The sequence below is a fragment of the Microtus oregoni genome, unplaced genomic scaffold (genome assembly GCF_018167655.1).
Source record: "Microtus oregoni isolate MIOR12 unplaced genomic scaffold, Mior012 000047F_ref0000412, whole genome shotgun sequence".
In the NCBI taxonomy this organism is placed as follows: Eukaryota; Metazoa; Chordata; class Mammalia; order Rodentia; family Cricetidae; genus Microtus; species Microtus oregoni.
In genome coordinates, this window is record NW_024543221.1 from 8,878,796 (window position 1) to 8,904,299 (window position 25,504).

The window sequence follows — 25,504 nt, forward strand, 5'->3', positions numbered from 1 at the left end:
TAAAACCACTGTAGATATAGGTAAGCTGAGAACTAGGGCCACAGCTGGAAGGAACAGGCAGTCTTGGGATAGCTATCTCTTTAACACTAGATACAGTAGCATGTGCTCATAGTTCCTGAATTAGAAAAGTTCTCCACATGTTCATGTATGTGAACCCCTAGCTGCTAGTTGTTTGGGGTGGTTGTGGGATCTTGAGGAGGCAAATCCTTGCCAGAGGAAGTGGGTCATCAAAAGCGAGCCTGAGGCTTCCTGCCCATTCTGTTTCCTGACTAAGAATACTATGTGAGCAGTCAGCCTCCTTCCCTTGCCAGCATTCCTTCCCCATGTGTGGCCACGTTTTCCTTGCCATGGTGCACTGAATCCCTCTCCAACCATATGCCAAAATGAACCCTTTCTCCCTTAGGTGGCTTTTGCCAGGCCATTTTGTCACACAGCAAAAACGACAGCAACCAAGGTGACCTTATTGGATGAAGTCCTGGGAGGGTCCAGCTGATGGTGGGTGCAGTTGGGACTGAATGGGTTCTGCAGCATGGGATGTGCTAAAAACGCAGACACTGAAAAAGTACACCACTGATTCTTGATGTGTATAGAATATAAAGATCCAAACAGACAGTCTGAATTTCCCGTTTGTTTTTAAAGTTTCATGTGTATGTGAGTTCTGCCTGTGGTCATGTCTGTGCATGGCAAGTGTGCCTGCCTGGTGCCCACAAAGGCCACAGGAGGGCGTCAGATCACCGGGAATGGATTATAGATGGTTGTTATCAACTATGTAGGTACTGGGAACAAACCTGGGTCCTCTGGAAAAACAGGCAGTGCTATTCACTGCTGAGTCCTCTCCGGCAGCAGTCTGACATGTTTTCAGGAGGAGGAGTAATACTATGTTCAGATGCATTTCATTTGCATAAATTATTCTGAACACTGTATAATGTTACAGAGAATAAATTGCTATGTGATTTGGGGAGGGGGTGAGACAGGGCTTCTCTGTGTAACAGACACTTGGCTGTCCTAGAACTTGCTCTGAATACAAGGCTGGCCTCGAACTCATAGAAACCCATCTGCCTCTGCCTCCCACCACACCCGGTCTCAACATGCTTTCTAAACAATAAAGATGTACGGTATAATTTTTAGTATGAGTAGGGAAATAAAAACACAGCCACAGTCAAACAACTCTTGAATTTGAATTATTTCCAAGTCCTTCAAATAAGGGGACTCCAAGAAGGACACTGCTACACACACCAAAACAAGAACTCGCTTTCCCCAGAGAGAAGGGGGATAATTTACTGGGGGAATTGTGCATAGGGAAACAGTGGGAAATGCAAATGGTCCCCAAATTAACAACTCCTGGAGAACCTAAACTGCACTGTATTCTCCCAGTTGGATTGGAAGTTTCTGGACATCAGATGCCTGGAAGGATCGTAGCCAGGTCTAGATCACAGTGATCATCTGGTCCCCAAGGCCAGCCTGTGGCTACTTCTCCAGTTCTTGACTACATAGACTCAGAGTCTGCCAGACCCAAATAACCATTGTCTAGCTTATGCATTAAGGGTTATTATACTTGGAAAGAACAGGTAGAAGTGACCAGAACAAGTGTAGTTCTCAAACAGGAAACCTAAACAAACACTGCTCTGTAGGCAGGGTTATATATAGATTGGTGTAACCGAAAAGAATTTACATTTGGAGATTATCTCAGTGGAAAAGTAATTCTCTAGCAAGCTCAAGGTCCTGAGTGTAGTCCTCAGCACTGGGGGTGGAGGATGGGGGTATGGAAAAATAGCAAACCCACCCGTCTCCATCCAGTCTCCTATCTGGCCTGTGTAGAAGACAGATGAATCTGAGATAATATGTTATCAAAACTTAAGTTGTTGTTAATTCTGCTCACAGCTGCTTTTCTGCATGTGGTTTTCCTCCTGGAACAATGCAGCACCCCTGGCACCCTGCACGCAGCAGCTGACCCATGCCTGCTTCCTCCTCTGGGCGTGTTTGTAAGGAATATGTGAAGCTCTCTCGGTGTCCCTCTCACACTATTGCACACCTCCAGCCTTTACGCCACCACCATCGAGTCCTCAACAATGCAGAAGGGTCAAAGCAGATTCTTACAGGAAAAGCCTGTGCCTTTCAGGATAGGATGTTTTTCAGAACATCTGGCTACTACCCACTAGATGCCAGTAGTTCCCCACTCCTACTTGTAGTAACCAAAAATGTCTCCAAACATTAGCAAATATTCCTTAGGAGGCAAAATTTCCTTCAAACTAGATCCACAGATTCCTTTTCAGAAGACATCACCCCAGGACATTAGCCAGACCAGTGTGCTGACTGGGTCTGGGAAACACAACACAGCTCTAGATACACTGGTAAGAAACATGCCAGAATGGGGGCGCGGGCAAAGAAACCCAGGAGCCTGTCTTCAGGAAAACCCTAGTGTCTGGCAGTCGGGCACATGTAGATCATTCTGCACAGGATAAAGAATGAAGCCCCGCACCTGCACTTGGGTTGTCTGCCCCAAGTAGACATCATACGTGCTGTGCTAAGACGATGCACAGGTAACCCGAAGCCTGCCAGTCTCGAAAGGAGGCCGGAACAGCAGCACTCTGTGACAGGCCTGGGCAGTCATGAACACACTCTGTTCCTGAACTTGAAGGCTGGATGGGGCTTCAAGCAAATGCTGGTAACAGACTGAGGCCTCTGTAAGCCTTTGCAAGCTCCTTCAGGGGATGAGAGCACAGACCTTCAGGATTTTAGAGCAAAGGTCCACTATCTTTTGTTCTCTGTTGGCAAGCAAGCACCGACATCTGGGCCATAACTCTTCCAGTGCAATCCCAAATGCTACAATCCAGAATACTGTAATCCTAAAAGATCAATATTCCTTATGTCTAAACTCTCAAAATATCAAAATCCTAGAAATTCTGGAAAAAAGCAATTTTTTTCTTTAAAAGACATTTTATTTACAATAAAAGGTGATTTATCTGAGAAATAATTTATCATTTTTAAAAGACTACACTGGGCTGGGGAGAGAGCTCAGTGCCTCAAGTGTTAGCAGTCAAGTACTGAGGCCTTGAGTTCGGATCCCCAGGCATCCACAGAGGAATCCAGGCACTGGGAAATGGAGACAGGGCGATCCCAAGGGCTCACTGGCGGTCGCTCTAACTCATCAGTGAGAACCCTATCTCAGAAGATGTGGTAGGGAACAACAGAGGGGGAGGGCAGCTTCCACCTCCAACCTCCACATGCATACTCATGCAAGTACATGGAAACCAGTGAGCGCACGCGTGTGCCAGAATACACACAGCATTCACAGGCCGCTCTGCACAATCGAAAGGCAATATTAGCACACCTATTTTTGAGTGGGTAAGCCCTCTAGTACAGTAGTGACAGTCACATGACTGTGATAGCTGTGAGTAGCTAAATCTGTTTCATAGAGTGGTGTGCCGACATATCATAGCACTGGTAACTGTGTGGACCAATCTTATAACTACATCTATTTGAAACACTGTGACAAACAGACTGTCTTGTTGAGATCCAATAAAACCTGCAATGGGCCCAAGGCATCTAGATTTCAAGATATTTCTCTCACACAAAAGCAGATGTACAAAAAGGACACCTTTCATCTGCTAAGGAAGTTTCCAAGCTTTTAGTACCCACAACACTTGTGCACAAAGCCAATATTCTGAAAATGAACTTGCAAAATGTTAAATTCTCAAAAGAAAAGTATTAGAAAAAAGACAAATTAGAATTCTACAAATAACTTCACAGGATTTATACATCCAGTACTGGCAATGATGTGAAGATAAAACACACAGCACTGCAAGCTGTAAAAACACCATGGCAACACTTAAAGACAGTGGAGCAAAAGCTACCGTGAGAAAGTCACAGGGCACGTGACAGCTGAAGACACTGTGTAGATGACAACCAAGCGGCAGCCGGTGCTCACCATCATCAACTGCACCTTGAAGCTCTACATTTGATGGACAAACAGCTCCTTGTAGGACCCTGCCCTTCCTACATGGCACAGCTCGTCTGAAATAGTTTTGTAATTCTATATATGATCGTCTCAGCACTGATAACCAAACAGCCTACCTTGTCCATCACACTTGTAGCTTAAACACTGGAAAACATACTCCATGTGGACCCAGTTGGGTATAGATCACAAATGTAATGGAAACAATATTGGTAACCAAACAGTAATGCTGTGTGTATTCTTATCCCACCTGCATGAAATTGTTTTCTAATCAGTAAAAAACTGTGTTAGCCTCTTCAAGGTACATTTAATTCATTTACTTCATTAAGAGCTCTTGCAGACATATAAACTGAGCCAAGTTCATTCTGCCCACAACACTGCCTTTCTTGCATATACTAAAATAAAAAACCTCTTCTTTAGAAGTTTTGTTTCTACGTTTTGTTGCTAGCATTCCACAATAGGAAATGCAGTTTTAGGGATTTCAGCTTTTAGATTTTCAGCATTCAGCATTTTAATCTTCGAGGACCATACTTTGGGGGTTTTATAGACTGTAGAGATGTCATTATCTAGATGATGGCGTTTTGGAATGTGTCTTTTGGTATTACGCTGGGCAGTTCCTGGTTTGCTACTAGAGAGCAGTTGAGACTGACCAGCTGACCACAGACCACCTAGTTATGATTCATTGTAGGCTTCCCATTGAGCCCCTGGGCTCATCTGACTATCCAGACAAACAGCTGGGCATCTACAGCAATGTTTCATGTCAAATGGACATGGTATGTGTTAGGGTTTGAGCAGGTTCTGAAGGCACAAGATGCCCTGACCTTCTGCTGTTTATTTTATAATGCTCTTTATTGGGTCAAAATCCACACCTATAGCTCCACAGGAAAGTTCTCTATGACCAAGGGATAACATAAGAAGAAAGTCAAGCCCTGTTCCTAGTTGGTTTCACACACTATAATGATACCTCCCCTCAAAAACATAGGTGGCACTGCAGCTACATACTAAGAAGGAATCACAGCGGCAAAATTGTCAGTGGGTAATATACTTGCTTGTTGTTTGTTCTACAAAGAAAAAATGTGAAGTACAAATCCATAGGAATTCAAAGACTAATGGCTTTATTGAACAACCTCAGACTTAGAAGTAAAATGATTTTAAATTTATGAAAAGCAAGCAATCAAATAAGTGTCCATGAATGAGCACAGCAAGTGGGCACGACTGTGTCCCATCTGCATCAGTCTTCAAGAATAATTCACAGCCAGGACGTTAGTCACCCTCTCTCCCTAGCCACCCATTCTTGATCAGTGGTTCGTAAACAAAGTAGCCCAGTTAACAGAGATGAAGGCTGTGAGGGCCTAGCAACACAGATGAACATGCACCAAAGCTGATCTGTCGACTGCATAGAACAATACTGGGCTCCCCATCCAGCCCTATACATGGGCTGGGGCTGGGGATATAGAGTTAGCACACTACTTATGATTGGGCTGCGACAGACCTTTATCTATTCTCATCATTCTCAAGGAACAGACATTTTCTACAGATAAGGACTTGTCTCCTCTTTCCACGGTATCATTACAAATCCTCTGCTGGAAGACATATAAAGTAAGTTTTCACTACTACAGCACTGCTGTTCAGCATGAAAAGTGTTTTGCAGCAGATGAAGCATGAAAATGAGCTCATGTTTGGAGAATCACCAGTCTCACTGCATTCCCCAACTTGTAACTCTGATGCAGCTGGCTTGATAGGATACTGGAATGGCCTCCTGAATATTCTGTTACAACGCCAGCGTGGTGACAAAACCTTGCAGAGCTGCAATAACATCTCCAGGATGAAAAATGTACTCCAAATCTGTAACTCAAACAGGACGTCATGTGTGCTGTAGCCAGCGTCCACAGGCAAGAACTAGGGCATAGCATCGGGGCTGCTCCTGTAATGATTGCCCTCACAGATCACTACAGCTATGGGTTGTTATGGCTGGGACAGGGAGGGAAGCTTCTATCAGGGGTCATAGAAATGGTCCACTGACCTAAGGCTGAGCTTTCTGTGAGGGGAATTAACAGGCCAAGGTTACCATACTAACTGGAGTGACTGTCCCTGACTGTCAAGGGGAAACTGAGCTGTTATTATGGAAGGCCTGTCAGGTGGAGTACATCCGACATGGAGGAGTTTCTCCAGGGCCCTCTTCCTGCTCTCAAGTCCTGAACAAGTGAATGGAAAATGATATCAAGCCAAGACAAGCAAGACTTCTGATGGCGCAGACCCCTGAGGAATGAGTTTGCTCACTTCCCCAGGCATGCAGCTTTAACCAGCTGACTACCTACTGAGGCCAAAGGAAATACAGACTTAGTAGCAGGGTTTTCAAATCTATCCATGGCCCCAGGACTGACAAAGAAACAAGGACTCTAAGACTTAGAGTATTTCTTCCTCATTCTTTTCTGAATGTATCTGGATTTATATTAGCTAATTCTTTTCTTCTTTTTCTAAATTCTCCCTCTCATTTCCCTATCACTCAAATTAAAGTGTTAACAATATCACAGAAAAGACAGAGTGACTGAAGAGCAAACTGAACATCACCCAAAGATTGATGAAGGATTTCTTTGAGGGAAGAATTAGAATATCTTTGTTATTTAGGAAGCAGCATCATGGCAGGCAAAAGGATAATCTTGCTGTTGTCTTTATTTTAAAGTTAAAGCTGGTTTAGAGAAATGTAGAGACATTCCATACTTTCAAAGGATGGCCAATGGACAAGGGAGAGGCTGCTGTGGTTTCTAGTGTGTTGGCTGAGCAAAGCTAGAACTCTGTTTCCTAGAATTCCCTCTTCCCTGGGTCCTGGGTTAGAATTGGCCACAGGAGAGACTTGCACAAGATTTGGAAGGGAGAAATGAAAATAGTGGCATCTGTCTGTGCTAAAGGTCAGTGCAGAGGCAGACGCGCTTGTCACAGAGGCACAGAGCAGTGACCAAGGTCGCACGGCGCCCCAGCTCCTTCTCATCACTTGTCTCAGTGTTAGGGTACGAAGAGCCATGGACAGACCTGTGCTGCACTGTGTCCCTGCAGAGCCCATCTGTTCCTATTGCCCCTCACATCGTTCATCTTCCCTTTCTGACTCCTGGCCCTGTGGGCTTTCGCCATCTAATTCCTGACTGGGAAGCGGCAACCATACAGAGAATGCTTACCCACCTGCCACAGCCATGTATGCATAGTTCCACAGCAAAAACTTCCTTTATATTGCTCGTAGGACCCCACTTCCCTAAATTCTGAATTAATATATGTTAAACTTCCATGTGCTTACTTTGAGGAGGTAGCTGAACATGGGAGGTAACTATACTTTTGAGACAGTCTTTCTACGTAGCCCTGGCTGTCCTGGAACTATGTCGATCAGGTAGGATTATACTTCTAATTTAAGTCACTATTGTGCTATTATATAAGCTTGACTAAGATGAAATAAATCTTTCCTAGTTAAAAAAAAATTCTTCAAGCATTATTTTTAGAAAATAGAGGAGAAATATCTTGCCTTAAGAAGAAGCAAGACACATACGAAATATAAATAAACAGTTTCTTAAAACAGCCCCCAATAGCTCACCAAGCTATTACCAATAATTCCTAAGGGGTAAAAATGTAAACACGATGACTCAGAACGCGTAGCAGGAGAAGAACATCAGCGTCTAGTACACACGTGACACCCTCAAAACTAACTTAGCCTGTAAATTCCCTGTCTTTCTTTATACCCTGGTCCAGGGAGATCAATGAAGTCTCAAGAGAGACTCTACAAGCATGTTTAAAGCAGTAATCAATACAAACACATCTGCACACAGCCCCAAGAACATGATCTGCATGAAGAACACATAGAGGAGGACGAGTGTGGAGAAAGCACGGATTTGGGGGCAGAGGGAAGGTATTCTGATCAGTAACTGAATTTCTGCACCTTGGCTCTGGTTCTTTGGTTCCTGGACTGAGTGTTTATATTGAAAACTATGTTACATGGGCCTCTTAAACCACATCCAGGTAGATGTGCCTTGTCCTCAGAGAAGGAAATGTATGCCCAAAGCGACACTCCTTAGAACTGGGTCAGATGGCAATAGACAGAAGTGTGGGCCTTTAAATGTCACATGACACCACAGGAACACCCATTCTCACCCACGACATCCTTGTCACTTGACAACTCTCCCCCTCTGTACAGAGCTTGAATTCCCTGCTCTAGCCACCTGCAGGCAGCTGAACTTCCAGTTTGGCTCTCCTATATTCAAACTGAAGCAGCAGCAAGTCAGAAAGTTACAGTTCACACTATAAATTTAACGCTTTTTGGTATAAAAAGTAATATAAACTCAAGATACGTGCAAAACGGGAATTAAAAAAATTGAAGATCATGTAAAATCTAGTAACCCGGAGAGACAACAGTGAAATCTTGACACAGGCACACTTTCCAGCCTTTCTCTTAGTGTGGTAACTCTAACACAATCGGCAGCAGTTAGCAGCTTATGGAGTTTCTATAAGGTGCCAAGCACTGTCCAAAGAACAGTGTATGTGCTCAGTAGTCACCGTTCACAATACTCCAGGAGGCAGGCCCTCTGATTCCCTGCAAGCCTGGGGCAAAAGGAGGAGGAGGAGGAGGAGGAGGAGGAGGAGGGAAGGAGGAGGAGGAGGAGGGGGGAGGAGGAGGAGGAGGGGGGGAGGAGGAGGAGGAGGGGGGAGGAGGAGGAGGAGGAGGAGAGGGAGGGGGAGGGGGAGAAGGAGGAGGAGGAAGAAGAAGACGAAGACGAAGAAGAAGACGAAGACGAAGAAGAAGAAGTTCACCATGTTACAGCTCACAAAAGGCAGACCTGGGAGCCAAACCCAGGTTTGGCTTTTACAGACCACACGAATACCCCAAAAGCTGTTTGCCCTGGTCCTTGTCACACACCAGTCTATAGGCAGACACCAGGAAACTAAAGGAATTTTAGAGGCTCTCCTCTCCCAGCTACTCCCTTCTCACCAATGATTCCTCTGGGAGACTCTCCTCTCCCAGCTACTCCCTTCTCACCAATGATTCCTCTGGGAGACTCTCCTCTCCCAGCTACTCCCTTCTCACCAATGATTCCTCTGGGAGACTCTCCTCTCCCAGCTACTCCCTTCTCACTAATGATTCCTCTGGGAGACTCTCCTCTCCCAGCTACTCCCTTCTCACCAATGATTCCTCTGGGAGACTCTCCTCTCCCAGCTACTCCCTTCTCACCAATGATTCCTCTGGGAGACTCTCCTCTCCCAGCTACTCCCTTCTCACCAATCATTCCTCTGGGAGACTCTCCTCTCCCAGCTACTCCCTTCTCACCAATGATTCCTCTGGGAGACTCTCCTCTCCCAGCTACTCCCTTCTCACCAATCATTCCTCTGGGAGACTCTCCTCTCCCAGCTACTCCCTTCTCACCAATCATTCCTCTGGGAGGCCTTCACTCACCACAGCCTGCCAGGAGACAGTGACGTTTATACAACTGAGTCTCCAGAGAATAAATGAACACATCTGCCTAAGTTAATTCTAAAAATATGGTGTTAAATTCCTTGGCAAACTTCCTAGTGCTTTTATTCCCACAAACACCAAAGTGTTAAAGCAGATTCATGTCAGAAACTGCAAGGTGTTTTTTTCTTTAAATTATTACATCTGATTAACACTACAGCAATCAAAACTTTATTCTATGACCTTCAATTCAGTTACATTAAGTAAATCTAGCAAATCCAGTTATTCCCTAAGTTACGAGTTATGTCAACTTAAATATGAACATCATTTTTAATAACCTGGAATTTTAGTTGTGACTTTAACTATATACAAGAACACAGTGAGAGAGGTCTCCATCCAGTCTGCCTTGGAAGTTCACAAAACATGACCGGCACCACTTTAAGAGTAAGTCTTGTGTCTAGGGCTGTGAAGATGGCTCAGCAAGTGAAGGCACCTGCCTTCTGCCAAACCTGATGACCTGAGTGTAACCCAGGACCCAATGGTGGCAAGGCCCAACTCCCACAATGTCCTCTGACCTCCATATATGTGCTGCAGCATGAGCAGTGTTGCAATATCCCCTTGTATTAAAATTTTTTTAAAAATTATCTCTCCAACACGACCTCAGATTTTTAAACCCTTTATTTCCAGAAAATGGTTATATATTAACTGTGTGCATTTCCTAAGCATTTCCAGCACAGCTGTGCTGTACACAGCACACATGCATGTATGAAAAGGAGAGGGGTTCTCCCGGTGTATCCTGGGATCTATAAGATAGCAAGGGCGGTTCTGCAAACCGTGGTCAACACTGCTTGGTGGATGTGGCGATCCTGACATCTTGACCTCAAACAGTACAGCAATGTATGTGGAACAGGCTTATAGAAATTATAGTTTGGTTTGAAAGCCTGTCACAGATTACATCCACGGCAGAATCAGCAAGGCAAGTAACCTCCCCAATCTCTCTATTTTTTTTTCTCCTCTTGGAGAGGAGGGTAGGTGGGAAGGTGAAGCAGCTTCCTGTATTCCTGACATTCCTTCTTGGGATGTTTTTTGGGCACTGGTGGTTCAGAACCTATTAGAAGGCTCTGGTGTAGCTCAGTATAGAGGAGTACTGATACTGTCTGAGGCCCTGGGTTCCATCGCCAACACTGATTCTTCAGTTTAAACAAGTGGCCACTAGTACACACGCTTCTTCCTCATTTGTGATGTTCAAGCAGTCCAGTTGGACCAATGGCATGTATTAGGACTGCTATTCAGTTGGGTAGCATTTCTGTAAAGCATGCAAGATAGCTCCTAAGTATGTAGCAAATGAGAGGGCCAGTAAAAGCCTAAAGAGGAAAGGGCAAGTGACTCACTGGAGATAGACTAGCTGGCAGTTCATTTGCACCACCGCTTCTGATTTCTTTCTCTAGGCTCGGTTGGAAACAGATTGGGAAACTGTCCTTGAAAGCAATGATGTTACTCTTTAAGTGTCTGAAGGTGGGAGATGGCGCTATAATCACAAATCCAACTCAGGAAAAAAAAAAAGCAGTAGGCAAATAATCTTCCTCTGTAGGTTGACTGTATTCAACACTGGCTAAACCAGAAAGACTGACAATGTGTCCCCAACTTCAGCACATGTGAACCCTTCTCCTTGTTCCTCTGTATCAGTTTGTTGTTGCCCTTAAGCCCAGAGAAACTGCCTTCTGGGCACTAAGTAACTGACGGTTGCTATGGGTGTCTCTAACCTTGCTCCTAATGCGCACCATCATAGCGACACCGATTTGGGATTTCAGTATGAAATGGGAATCTTCTCTTAACTGATGCCAAAGAAAAACTTGTTCTATTCTGATGTCTCTTAAAACAGATTTCCCCATGGAAAATCACAATATCAAATGGCCAACCCTGAAAACACACATTCAAGTAATATTATATAGGCCATATTTAGGAATATATATGTATACACATATATGCATATAACAACAATTTATGAAAAAGAGTCCATGAATTTGAAAGAGAGCAATGAGGGGCATATGGGAGGACAGGGAAGGGAAAATGGTGTAACTTTATTCTAATAACAAAATAAATAATTTTTTAAAAAGAAAAAAGAAATAGCAAGGAAGACTTTACTCAAAGATTAATGTAATACTGCAATAGGGAAAAGAGGCCATGAGAGGTGAGGGGATGGAAGCTGGCGAAGAGGAGACAGCGAAGGAGAGGATGCACTAATCCATCAGATACTAAGCACAGGGTCTCACTAATGTCCTAGTGAGACCCTTGGCTGAGACTGGCCAGCAGGTAGAGGGCAGACACAGAAGGCCTAGCTGAGACAGCTTGGAGAGGACCAACTATAGTGCCCACGGCTGTCATGGACACTGGCACTTCCCCAAGACTGTTTCTTAGTAAGTTAGACTTTCTAGTATGTCAAGGGTGTCTGTAACCAGCATAGTAAAAGCTCTCCATGGACCATGACAAAGCAGTCTGCTGGGTTTGAGTGTCTGTAAAGCTCAGAGGCTCCAAGTCTGCAAGCCTAATCAAGCTAACCTTCGACTTAACCTCTCCCCGGGGTGGGGTGGCCCCTGGACTAGCTCTTGCTAAGGGGCCCTCTACTCTCCCCCAGTCCTCTCCCTCTCTGAGGACATAGGGCTCTGCCCACCCCCGCCTGCCCAGTCCCCTGCTTCCCACCAGTGTGACTTCCACAGAGCAGCCTGGCAAGAGAGGCCTGCGTCCATTCCCAGTCAGACGACAGGGCACTGTAACTTTCTACTGCACCTGTTTGCCTCTGGGTCCAGCTCCCTTTGGGCCCAGTCCCTCTAGAGCACGGTTCAGGTTTCATTGCTTTTGTCTCCCAACCGCTTTCAATTATGAGGCACACAGAAAAGGAAATAAAAGAAAACCTCATTCAGGCAGCAAAAGCTGTACCTCTGACCCCAGGAAGACGACAGCCATGCTAACCCTGTCACCATACCCCTTAGCAGCAGGTCATGAAGATTCTGGACAGTGCCTAGGCTTGTTTACTCCTTAAACAATTGATGAAATGGTTGGAACAGTATCAGTCAAAAATGAAGGGCACTGCGTGGCCTCTCCTATTGTCTGGGGTAGGGGTTGTTTTTTTTTTCCCTGTCATGTCCAGTCTCATAATGGCTCAGCACTTAAAGCTGGGAAATGGGAGGGAAGAACATGGTTTCTTCCTTAACCCCTGCAATCTCAAAGCTTCAGGTGCCTCATGCATCTCCCGTGTTACCTCCGCACAGACAATCCTGGGGTTTTCTATTGCTGTCACTGCAGAAGAAAGGACAGAGCCATCATCTGCCACTCTGTTTTCTGAAGCCACTAGCCATAAGCCTCTGCGGAAGAGGCACGTGTGTGACCACCACTGTCACCTGAATTGGTGCTGTTCAGTAGACTCCTGCGGCAGGAGGTTTGGGGAAAGTATTCCTGGCCCTTCGTCTACAAAGCTGAGAACACATGATGGTGCTGAGAGATTAGGAAATGTGATCTGGGAAAAATCTGCCCCTTATAAACTCATTATACTGATAATAAACGAAAGTAGACTTTGGTTCATTAATAGAAGAATATAGGAAACACTGATTGGGGAAATACATAGAAGCAACACTGGTGTGCAGCCCCACTTTAATTAGGAAGAAAGAGTTCTGACCACAGGCAAGTCTAGACCAAGGCTGAACTCTGCTAACGATCACAGCATCACTTCTAGACAGAGCCCAAGGACCTAAACTAACAACAGCTTACAAACTGCGTATGAAGGACTTACAGTTATGCTCCTAGAAAACAGAGGAATAAAATGAAGAGGAAAACTTGGGATGTACTGATCTCTAACAGCGCAAGCCTTTCTGTGGTTAGCAAACATTGGGTGATAGCACACAGTGAAGATGGCTCTTGGTGTGAAATCCAGGCACAGTAACACGATACAGAAACCCGACGGACAGAAAGCTGTAAGCACATCTTACAGTGAAACCTGATTTCAATGAGAAACCACCTCACAGACATGTGTTTAATTACATTAATTTCAATATGCTATTGAGATTTTAATCCATTTATGAATCTGTGAAAATGTCCAAGAATGTTCTGCTAGCAAACATTTACCCTCCTTGACGACAAGTGGTGATTTCTGAAAGTCAGTCATTTAAAACCTACAACAAATGGTTTTCAAAAATCAATTATAATTTTAGAACTGACACACCACCCCCACTAAGGTTTGAGGAGGCTAGAAGGAGAAACAAAGAATTTAAGAAGCAGAAGACAGGGAGAAGGGCTGTGAAATGCCACGTTCTAGACTCAGCTATTGCAATCGCCCCAACTGTGATTACCTGTGCTGAGCCTATACAAGGCTGACCCTGTCAACAGTCAGTTAGGGTAGAGGATGGGCCCTACCTTTCTCTGCTGAAATACTGGCAGATTTTGGAGGAGGGGAGAGTCATTGTCTTCAGCTGTCTATCCACTGATGAGCCCATAAGCTCTGATGTGTAGCTCTAAACCCAGGGTCACATACGCAGTCCTCAGTGAGCCGCCATACAAAAGGACATAAATGTGGGCAAAGGTTCTATAGGGAGAAGGGAAGTTGACCAGGGGGAGGCAGACTAGAGAGGGCAGGAAGGGAGAGCATATGCACGCATGAGATTGTCAAAGAGCGATTTTAATTCATTTAAAACTTTGAAATGAAAGACTTGAAAACAAAAACTGTAGCCATTCTTAGGTATGCATGTAGAAGAATCTCACAAATGACCCATTTTTAGGTTCACAAAATTACAAGAAACTTTTCCAAAAACTTCATTTCAGGCTTCTTTCTCAGTAGAAGAGGCAAGATACTGTGAAGGCTCCTGAGGGAACAGGAAACACATTCTTTTAGTGCTTTGTGAAACTGGAAGAAAGAGAAACATCCAAAGGCAAAACAAAAAACAAACAAACATTTAAAAAAGAAAGACAGATAAACCAGTAGAAAGTGACCACAAAAGACAGAATTGCCCTGTGGTCAAATTCTAAGTCTTGGACACACTGCAAGGTTAAGAGCTGAAGCCACAGAATTCTAATTCCCTGACTGGACAAGAGTGTCCCAGGTCAACACGGGAGCAAAAACAGCCTCCCTCTGTAGTAAGTCATTCTTGAACCCCAAGTTTCACACAGATAAGATTAGGTAAACAGAAATTTGCTATCAAAAAAAAGAAGGAACAACAACAACAAACCAGAAACAAAAACACCACATGACAGATATTCATGGGTACAAACATTCTGTCATCTGATGCTTCTGGATGTTTAAGAACATGTTTAAAAGAATGAAATCACAAAAGTTTAACAAGGACTAGGAGACTATTTCAAAGACAGAGGGCTGCAAAGAAAATCTTAGACCTTTCCGAATTACAAACAGAACCAATGAAATTAAAGTTAGCCGGACATGGAAGGGGAAGACGGGGCTGGAGGTTAACCCTCCAACGAGGGGACTACCTACAACCTGGGCTTAGAGGCTGACAGTGGTACACTATAAATGTCACTGTGAAAATTAATGAAACACAGAGGAAGAGAGCATCAGAGAGCAAAACAGACAAACGCAGACAGAATACTTAAAACAGCACCAGTCTTATTACATTATGCAAAGGATCAAACACTTCCATAAAAGAAAAAAATCCAACTAGATGCTGTCGATATAAGCCCTGCTTTATATTTAAGGACACATGTAGGTTGAAAGCCAAAGGACAGAAAAAGATATTTCACTTAAGCAGTAACTGAAAGAGAGCAGGGATGGCCATATAGATAAATAAAATAAAATAGAATTTTTAAAAATTGCCATAAAAGACAAAGAAGGGCATCACATGATGAGAGAACAATCAAATAAAGAAGATATAACAATTACAAAAATATATGTGCTCAACATCAGGAGACCTAAATGTATAAAACAAACATTGGCAGAGCCAGAGGCAAAAATAGACAGCAACACAGTAATGGCTTTCAATACTCTACATGCAGTAATGGATACAACATCCAGACAGAAGATCAATAAAGAAATGAGGCCTTGATCAACAAAACAGACAAAATGGACACATCAAAAGCAGTCCACGCTGATATGGTGGGACACATCTATAGTCCTAACACGCAAGAGTCTATAATCCTAACACTTGGGAGGCAAGGCTAGAGGCTTTCAAGTTTGAGAGCAACCTGGGCTACACGGTGAGTAGCCTGGGCTACACGGTGAGACAGTTTCAAAAAACCAACAAGAAAAAAAGGAAAACATTCCATATACCCAAGAGTAGCACAATATACATTGTTCTCAAGTACACACAACATTCTCCATGATAAGTAACATTATACACACACACACGCACACACAAATAAATAAAATAAAAAACAAAGCACAGATTTAAAGTTGATATCATACCATGTATTTTTCCAATTCTAATGGTGTAAAACTAGATATAAAAGACAGAAGAACTGAAAATTAGGCAAATTTGTTGAAATTAAATATATTCCTCTGGAGAATCCTAATAGACCTACAAATACTCTATTCAGAGTCTACAGGAAACCCAGCAGGCTGTGACTAGTAGAGTGGATCAGAGATCAGAAACCTAACAGTATACAGGAAACCCAGCAGGCTGTGACTAGTAGAGTGGATCAGAGATCAGAAACCTAACAGTAAAGAAAGACTAGGAGCAGACGGCTTCACTGATGAAGCCAGCAAACACTGAAAGAACTGCCACCCATCTTTCCAAGGTCTCCCAAAAACTGAGGATGAGAAAATACTATCCACTCATTTATGAATCCGGCATTACACTGATACCAAAGACTAAGAAAACATTATAAGCAAAGAAAGCCGTGGGCCAACATGACTACTGACCATAAACAGGCTCAAAAGTTCTCAAGCAGCAAAAATGAGCAAACCCAAACCAATAGCATGTTAAAAGAAGCATATGTCATAGTCACACCTGAGATACAAAGATGGTTCAATATACAAAATCAATGTCATATGCACCTTATCAACACAAAGAAAATTAAAATTCTGTAACAATTTCCATATGATATAGATTTTAAATGTAGGCATTTACATTAGACAAGATCCAGTGCAATACTCAACAAAAGGGATGAAAGGCAATAAAGATCACACGTGAAAAGCCCGTGGCTCACATAACACTTAGCAGAAGGACAGAACAATTTTCTCCTAAGATCAGAAACAAATGACCATCCTCACCACTTCTACTCAACCTAGTTCTGGAACTCAGCCCAAACAATTCAACAAGAATTAGAAAAGGCATTCAAATTAGGAAGGAAGGAGTAAAAATATCTGTTTGTAGATGAGACACTTTTATATGTAACTCCACATACATCCCACCATAACCTGTGAAACTTAATATACAAATCCAAAAACCTTTCAGGATCCAAAATAAACACACACACACACATGCAATCAGATGTGTGTCTATCACTAATAAGGAACTATCTGGAAAAAAGTTCAGGAAATACCAAAAAAGAATAAACTATTTTGGAATAAATTTAACCAAAGAAGCAAAATATTGTTGAAAGAAATTAAAGGCGAAAAATGGAAAGAGAGCCCATGTTCATAGATTAGAAAACTGAATACTGTCAGAATGTCCATACTACCTAAACCAATCTATAGATTCATTATAATCCCTATCAAAATTCAATCGCATGCTTCTGGAGAAATAGAAAAACATCTGTGATAGTCTGGATGTAATTGGCCTCCATAATCTCATAGGGAGTGGCACTGTTAGGAGGTGTGACCTTACTGGAGAAGGTATGGTCTTACTGGAAGAAGTGTGTAACTGTGGAGGCCAGCTTTGAGGTCTCATCTATGCTAAAGCCACACCCAGTGAGACTGCTGCCTGTGAGTTAAGATGTAAGGACTCTAAGCTCTTGCTCCAGCACCATGTCTGCCTGATGATTATGGATTAAACCTCTAAAAATGTAAGCCACCCCAATGAAATGTTCTTCTTTTATAAGAGTTGCTGTCTTTTCAAAGCAACAGGAACTAAGACATCATCCTAGGACTCATAAAGAACCACAAAGGATTCTAAATATCCCAAACAATCAACGACAAAGGAATGAAATTGGACCCTCATCCTATAAAATACAAAAAATAGGCTCAAAACAGATTAAAGATTTAACTGTAATGCTTGAGCTGTAGAACTGATAAAAGAAAATGTCAGAAAAAAGCTTCGTGATGTAAGTCTTAGGTGAGGAAGACTGGAGCAAAGACTACAGGGAAAATGGAGGGGAGAGGCCCCACAGAATGGGAGAAAATATCTGCAAGCCATGCATTTCATGTGGAGCTACTATCCAAAATACACAAGGAATCCCTTATGCTTCAGTAGCAAATAGGTAAATAACCTAATTTTAGAATAAGCACAGGACTTGACTAGACATTTCCCAAAGGCAGCAAACAAACGGCCAACAGGTGTAAGAAAACAGGCTCAATGTTCTGACCATGAAGAAACTGCCAGAGGCACAACAAAGTATCACTTGTTAGGGTGTCTGCTATCAAGCAGGGTTTTGTTTTGTCTATGGTTCTGAGAACTGAACCTGGGGCCCTGCAAATGTTAAGCAAGTGCACTGAGCAGTTTCGCTACCCAGGACTGTTATGGTCAAAACTGAAACAGCAAGAGCTGCCAGAATTCTGAGTTGAAGTAGAGAAACCAGAACTTACGCACTATTGTTGAGGATGTAAAAAGTCGGAGTGTCTATGAAAAACAATGTGGAAGTTCCTTGGCAAATTAAGACTATAATAACACGTAACCAATCAACTCCACTTCTTGGTAATTATGCAAAAGAACTGAAATCAGGATCTTCAAGAGATATTTTCATTCCGATGTCCCTAGACGTAGAAACAAACTAAATATCCATCCGCAGATGACTGCACTATATGTTCACTACAGAGTATTATTCATTCATAAAAAGAAAGACATATTGTCGTAAACACACATGAGCCTTTGGACACTATGGGAAATGAAACAGACCAATCACAAAAAGATAAATACTATGTGACTCCATTTTTACGAGTAAAGTAATAAAAATCATCAAAGCAATGTTGGTGTTTGCCAGGGGATGGAGGAAAGAGAGAGAGAGTCACTGTCCAGTAGCTGCAAAGTTTCAGTCCTGCAACGTAAAATTACTAGATATTTGGCTAACTCACTGTTTACAGGTAATAATAACTATACTACATACCTAAAGACTCACACAAGCAGGTCTCTCCCGTGAAAGGTGTTTTAAACACAGTTAAAATAAACATCAGCAGACAGGTTGGGAGACACTGAAACACAATTGAAAACAGACATATCTAAACACTGCACGGAGTAAATGCACTACAGATTGCACTACAGATTGTACTAGAAAGAAGTGATGAGACAGGAAAAAAGCATGAATCGGGGTTAAGACATACGAGGACAGAATGAAAGTTCAGCAGAGCTAACAGAGTATCAGAGACGAAAGAGGGAACAGAGCTAAGCCAAGGCACAAGGCAACCATGGTGGACACATTTCTAAACTGATGAAAGTCAAAAATCTACAGAAGGTGGAGCTTCGAACTAGTAGAAGAAAATGAAGACGGTAAGCCATCTGGGGAGCAAACTGAGTCTAAAGAAGGAAGACACGGTGTGTGGGGAGACAGTGATGAGAAAAACAACTGTAGTTGAGAGGCACCCAGAAATTATGACAATATGCAAACAGGATGGAAATAAACCTACATTTAAACACACTAAAGCAAAATCCTAACACCAGAAAAAGAAAACCGTAACGAGACAGACACCAATTGACATGCCAATGGAGAAGAGAAACCTCACAGGACCCTAACCCTAAACAAAGGACGAAGGCAACCAGGGAGGGGGGGGGAGTCTTCCCCAGAGAAAAGTCGTCCCCCAATTGGTATTCAGTAGTAAAAGGCCAACACAATAATCAGACACATACAAGTAACACAAAATGGACTGAACATGTTGTATTTATATTTGGGCACACTCACATACACGTGTATGTAAGTGTAAGTAACAATACACACATGTATATATATTTCTATAGCACAAAAGACACCATGAATTTGAGGGGGGAACTGGAGGAAGGAAAGGGAGAGGAGAAATGATCTAATTATATGTTAATTAAAAAAGAAAGAAAGCAATTGGAGAGATGGCTCAGTGGTTAAGAATATTGACTGCTCTTCCAAAAGATCCAGATTCAATTCCCAGCACCCATATGACAGTTCACAATTGTCTGTAACTCCAGTTCCAGGGGACCAGACAGACAAGGCAGAACACCAACACAATTAAATAAAAATAAATAAACATTAAAGAAAAGAAGACAGCTTGTCAGTTATGAGACAACTTCTACTAGAATGTAGAGGGTAGACAATGGGAAATATTTTCTGACCCCCTTAAAAGAAATTAAACCAACAATCCAGAGATATAGACTGAGCAAAGCTGTCTTTCAATAAAAAAGGCACACTATTTTCAAATTTTAAAAAATAATTTACAACCTGAGCATAGTGGCACACGCCTTTAATACCAGCACTCAGGAGACAGAGGCAGGAATTCGAGGCCACCTTGGTCTACATAGTGAGTTCTAAGACAGCTAGGGCTACATACTGAGACCCTGTCTTGATCAGACAAACAAAATTACAAATGGCTATCATTAACCAAAACAACTTTTTTTCTCCTTTGAGACAGGGTTTTACTCTATAGCCCAGGTTGATCTCAAACTTGGGATCCTCCTGCCTCAGCCTACCGAATGCTGAGTTTAAAAGCATATGCCACCATGCCCAGGTTCACAAAAAGAACTTTAAATCTTCATCAGGAAAAGAAAACAAGCTCCAGAGGAAAGCCTCAGATAGACACAAGTAATAAGGATCGTTACCTGAAAAATCAAGCAAAATAGCTAATTGTGCACATTGTAGGCTTCCAGAAAACAAAGAAGGCTAACGAGATGGCTAGGCTTGCTATCAATATGAACGTAAGCCTGGCAATTCATACAGTGGAAGGAGAGAAGCAAGTCCTCAAAGTTATCTTCTGACCTCCATCCTCCATCCTCATGCAATGGTACCCGCCTACAAACACCCCCCCCCCCAAAAAAAAGAGGCAACAAAATAAGAAGATTGAATAAAAGCATCAAGATTGACTGGTCTACAGAGCTAGTTCCAGGACAGGCTCCAAAACCACAGAGAAACCCTGTCTCGAAAAAAAACAAAAAACAAAACAAAAAAAAAAAGATTGAGAAAAAGACAGTGATCTCAGGAGTCCTGCCGAACGCTGCAAGCCAAGCCACAAAGGATTTATAAGTGTGTGATAAGGGGGACAGGGCAGGGCACTGCAGGCGATAAGTCATAAAGGACCAGAAGTCGTTAAGAAAAGCATATCCTGTTCTTCCTCCCGTATGGAACTTTTGTGTTCTTTTTAAACCTCTAAGCCGAAACTAAACAAGCCACCTCCCAGAAGCAATAGCCAGAGCCGAGCAACAGTTTAAGAGGTCAGAGATCTATCATGACCTTGGACAGGTCACTTGACTCTCTGAAGGTCTTGGGCGGTGTATTGTAATGTCTACCCTTCGTTTTGATGATAAACAAACTGATTCAAAAGGGAATGTTACAGCACTGATTTCTTACACACATTAGTCACTAAGCCAGACAAGGACAGCACAGAGGAGACAAGCCAGGCAGCCAAGTGCAATGCGACAGGACAGGTACTGGGACTCATGCAGAGTCCTGAGCAGAACCAAGGGTAGTGTAAATGTGCACAATTCACTCGTCTTTCCATTCACACACAACTATGGCCCCTGACCAACCTGCAGAACAGCTTGTTACAGTTGCCACATGAATTTCCAGGCATCAAAAGATACACCAGGGGGAAAAAGGTTTATTCGCGGCTTTTGAACTTATCCAAACTTGTAATTTTAAGACATCCCAAGAAATAATCACATTGACATTCTTCACACTGGTATCTAATAAGAAACACAGCACTGTTTTCAGCACAGAAAATCAGCCAGGGCATTGCTGACCCACCAACATCAATGTCATCAGAGGTTCTCCAGAACACTTATAAATTTGTTTTATTGAAGAGAGAAACATAAGTATTAACATATTTTAATATAGTTCCTAAATCCACACTGCAATTATACAGAATGACCTAACCGTAAAAAAGAAAGAAAGAAAGAAAAGATAAACAAGTTTTTCAAACATGTTTCCATTTTTCTAGACTTACTCTTTACAACCTAAAATCAAACACATTTAGCAGAGATCCTATACTTTGTAACGTGTCTCTCCTGCTTCACTACAGTGTTTACTGCCTTAAAAGCCACTCTCTGTTTCCTGTGGTATTTAGCCAGGAGAGGCCTGCAGCAAGGTGCACACAAATTGTCATCTAAGAAGACTGCTGGAAGTTCACACAAATGTTCCCCAAGAATAATTCTTTCTCTGCTGCGCACGGTGGGAGGCTGGACAGCAGGGTCACACACTCCCTCCTGGAATTGTAAATCTTGACTATGCATCCATGATATTGGAAAAGATGAAATAGCATATATTCCCAAGGAAACAAAATACATCATATGCATGCTAGCTATATATATGCTTATGAATACATATGCTTAAGAAATGTTTATGTTATCTGCAATATAATAGTGATTTTTAAAAATTACTGTATTTTTTATTTTAATTTCTAAGGGCAATAGTGTCTTGGCTACTGTCTTTAATATTCTAAAGACCTAGTAGGCGTTAATAATTTATACAAATAAACATTTTATAGATTATTTTTAAAACTATATCATATATGGATCTACTTAAGAGTATGTATGAGTACAAACAAATGTGTATTTTGGCCACCATGCTGACATTAATACATGCACTGACAAGCAGGTTTGTTACTGTATTCCACTGATGGGAGGTAAGAAACATAGATAGTGCCATTTATGACTTCAGTGGTCATTTAACAGCCTCCAGTGGTGACCTCTTTGATAAACACCTAGAACACTTAGAAGCCAATTTAGCCCTGGCTAATACACAGTCTTCTACTGTACACTGTTTGGGATTGCATTGATCTCTTCTGTCAGCTCTTAGTGGGGAGAGGCCTTGTCTTGAGCGCTTCTGCATTCCCTTTCAGCTCCAAACAGAGTTAAGTGCACACTCACTGATTAATTAACAGCCATAGCAGAGTAGATATTTTCCACGGCAATCAAGAGATAATTAGGATGTAGATAAAGTAAGCCACACGGAGAGACGGGTATGTACCAGAGTAGAAACAGGACCATGCAGGGCCTCAGAGGAAACAGGTTCAGGAACAAAGCAGGTGAATTTACAGGGCACAGCCATGCTCAGAAGGCACCACACAATTCACACTATCCCGGCTTAGCTCTCAAGTGCCCTCGCTGCTCTTTTGTTCTTACATGTGAAGCCCTGTGGAGTACAATTCCTTGCTTCATGCTTCTAGAATGCCATCTCATGTCTGTATAAAGAACACTACCCTACAAGCCTAAGAAGAGGTGTAGCAGTCAAAAGCCCAAGACCAAACCAAACGACGTGCTTTTCACAGAGAATTCTGTTCATAAAAACAAAGGTCATCATCTGACTTCTCGTCCTCACTCTTGGATGATAGGACTTTTTTTTTTTTAATTAATTCTTTGGCTTTAAAAATAGATTCCACCAAATTCTTTACCTTTTTTCTTCAACCTCCTTTAACCTCCCAATGAAAATTATGCAGCAATTTAATTTCTAAAACAACCGTTCTGATGCAAATTAAGCTGTAATGTATGATGGTGACAGCCTTGGTGTCCTTATCGCTTTAAGTGTATGGCACAGGAGAGGACAAAGCACACCCAACATTTTCCTAGCTCTTCTAACAATGAATGCTCTTCGTAGAATTAACTCTTTTCCCTTCAGATAATTAGATTAATTTCTGTGATCCTCGACTCTCGATTAAGCGTGTTTATGTCTCATCCAGCACTTAAGAAAGTAGGCTTGCTGTCTTTCCTCCCTTATCTTTTGTCTCAGAACACCAAAGCACTTCAGGATTTTTAGTTTGCCACCCCTATGAAGTCACTGGTACATTAAGCACTGGAGGACTGATGAGGTGAGCAGACATCCAGACAACTCTGGTCAGCCAACCAAAACCTAGAACCCCCTGGCGCCTTAAAACTTGTTGGGCAATCAGACCAGACCCTCTGGAGCCTCCGGGGCCCCTTTACATGTCCTGGGGATTTTAAAACCCTGACAGAAAGACACCTTTCCTGCCAAGCAACTTGCACACTCATGAGCACAGACCATCATACTTTTCAAAAGGTGAAAACGCAATTGGCCTTGTTCTCTGAGTTTTTAAGAGTTCAAATACCAAGAGCGTCTCAATCTTGATTTTTTTAAAAAAATTAAAAAACAACAACAAGAAGATCCTAAAGACAATTTGATCAGACACAAGGAGATCCTCCCTTCAAAGAAAGGCACCTGGTGACACTCCAAGAGGGAAGGTACTTAAAACCTGTCCCTGACTCATCAACAGTGGATTGAGGAAAAGAAGCCAGTTGGCTTCCTGGGGCTTTAAAACAGTTTCTCTGTCACCCTGGGGCTAGAGAAGCTCTAAGTGAAATTCTTCCACTCCTCACTACTGGGAGTATTACAGTGATAGAAAGAAACACACACACACACCCTCTACTTCATTGCCTTAATTATCTCTGAGGTGTCCAATACCCCCCCCCCATGTGGACCTGATTTTACAAAAAGCAAAGTCATGGGGCAGTGCTGGGGGTGGGGTGGGGTGTATGTTTGTTTGCAAAGGACTCAAAAGATCCAGAAAAAGCCAAGGGCTGGAAGATCCCAGGACAGCCGCGGTCTAAGAGGTTCGGCTGGCTCGTGGGCTGTCGCCAAGCATCCATTCACTCGGGTGTGGGGGGGTCCAGAAGGCTGGGGTCGTCACAAATCCACCCTGTCTGCCCACCCTCTGCCCTCCACCATCTCCCCCCTTCCCTCCGGCAGGACCACCTCCGAGCAGAGGGCAGTCCCGGCCTCCCGGTGGTGGGGATGGACGGGAAGGACGGGGTAGGGGTCAGGCCGGGCTCGTCCAGGTGGCCGCGCTGGAGGCTCGGGGTGGGGTGGGGGGAACTCACGTTCTCTGTGTCCCGCTCGTTCACCGTGGGCAATGGCGTCCGCGCCGACATCTTGCGCGGGCGGCGGGGTCGAGCCGGGGGTCCGGCGGGTGGCGGGCCGCGGAGGGCTTCGGCGAGGGCGGGCTGGCGGGCGGGCGCGCGCGAGAGAGCGAGGGAACGAGCGAGGGAACGAGCGAGAGAACGAGCGAGCGAGCGAGCGAGCGAGCAGGCCTCACCGGGGAGCGCGCGGCTCCCGCAGGCCGCGGAGCGGGAAGGCGGGCGAGGACGCGGGGGGCCGGGCTGCGGGGACGCCGGGCGGGCGGGCGGACGGGCGGACCGGAGAGCGGGCGGGCACCCGGGAGCAGCCTCAGTGCGGAGCCGGCGCCGGGCGAGCGCGGCCCTGACAGCGCCACCCGCGCGCCGCCTCAGGTGAGCGCCGCCGCCGCCGCCGCCGCCGCATCCGCGCCGTCCCCGCCGAGCTCAGCCGGAGCCCTCGGCGGCCCGAGCCGGTGCGCGCGGAGCGGCGGGCGCGGCACGCAGCGCCCCCGAGGCTCTTGGCCGCCGCCGCCGGGTGGGCGGGCGCCAGCCGAGGGGCCTCTCCATTCATTCCCTCATTAGGGATGCGGGGCCGCCTCCGCCCGCCCGGATTTCATTAGGGACTCCTCGCCCCACCCGCCGGTCTGCCTGTCCCCTCAGAACCTCCGGAGTCTCGCGATTTGATTTTGATTCTTGTGTGGCTTTGAAAGCAGCACGGGGGGCACGGTGTGTGGAATCGACTGAGTCAGAACCCCCTCCCCCCCCACACACCCTTTTTATGCATTTTGTTTGTGTCACTGGAGGGAGCATTGGGTACCAGCCTTAAACTCCCTGCTCCTTTCATGCCTAGCGTCCCTGGAGCCTTCTCTGAGCCCCCTTCTGCCCTGAGGTGGTGTGTTCAGGGTCAGGACTGGACAAAAGGCACAACAGACCCCCGTAAGGAGCTGGCCCAGAAAGCGTTGTGGAAGAGGGCTCCCCGCACCCCACAGCATCCCCAGAGTGGGT

The 25,504-nt window shown here is 44.1% G+C and overlaps 1 protein-coding gene across 2 annotated transcripts in view; it reads right to left on the bottom strand.

Moving 5' to 3' along the window:
- The window catches only part of Mark1 (microtubule affinity regulating kinase 1), a 109,362-nt gene extending 84,199 nt beyond the window's left edge, over positions 1-25,163 (bottom strand). For both annotated transcript variants that reach the window (XM_041635301.1, XM_041635300.1), the window contains exon 1: positions 24,485-25,163. In XM_041635301.1, the coding sequence (XP_041491235.1) occupies positions 24,485-24,535 (51 nt within the window). In that variant the 5' untranslated portion in view covers positions 24,536-25,163. The remainder of the gene's footprint in view (positions 1-24,484) is intronic.
- Between the last annotated feature and the right edge of the window lie 341 nt (positions 25,164-25,504).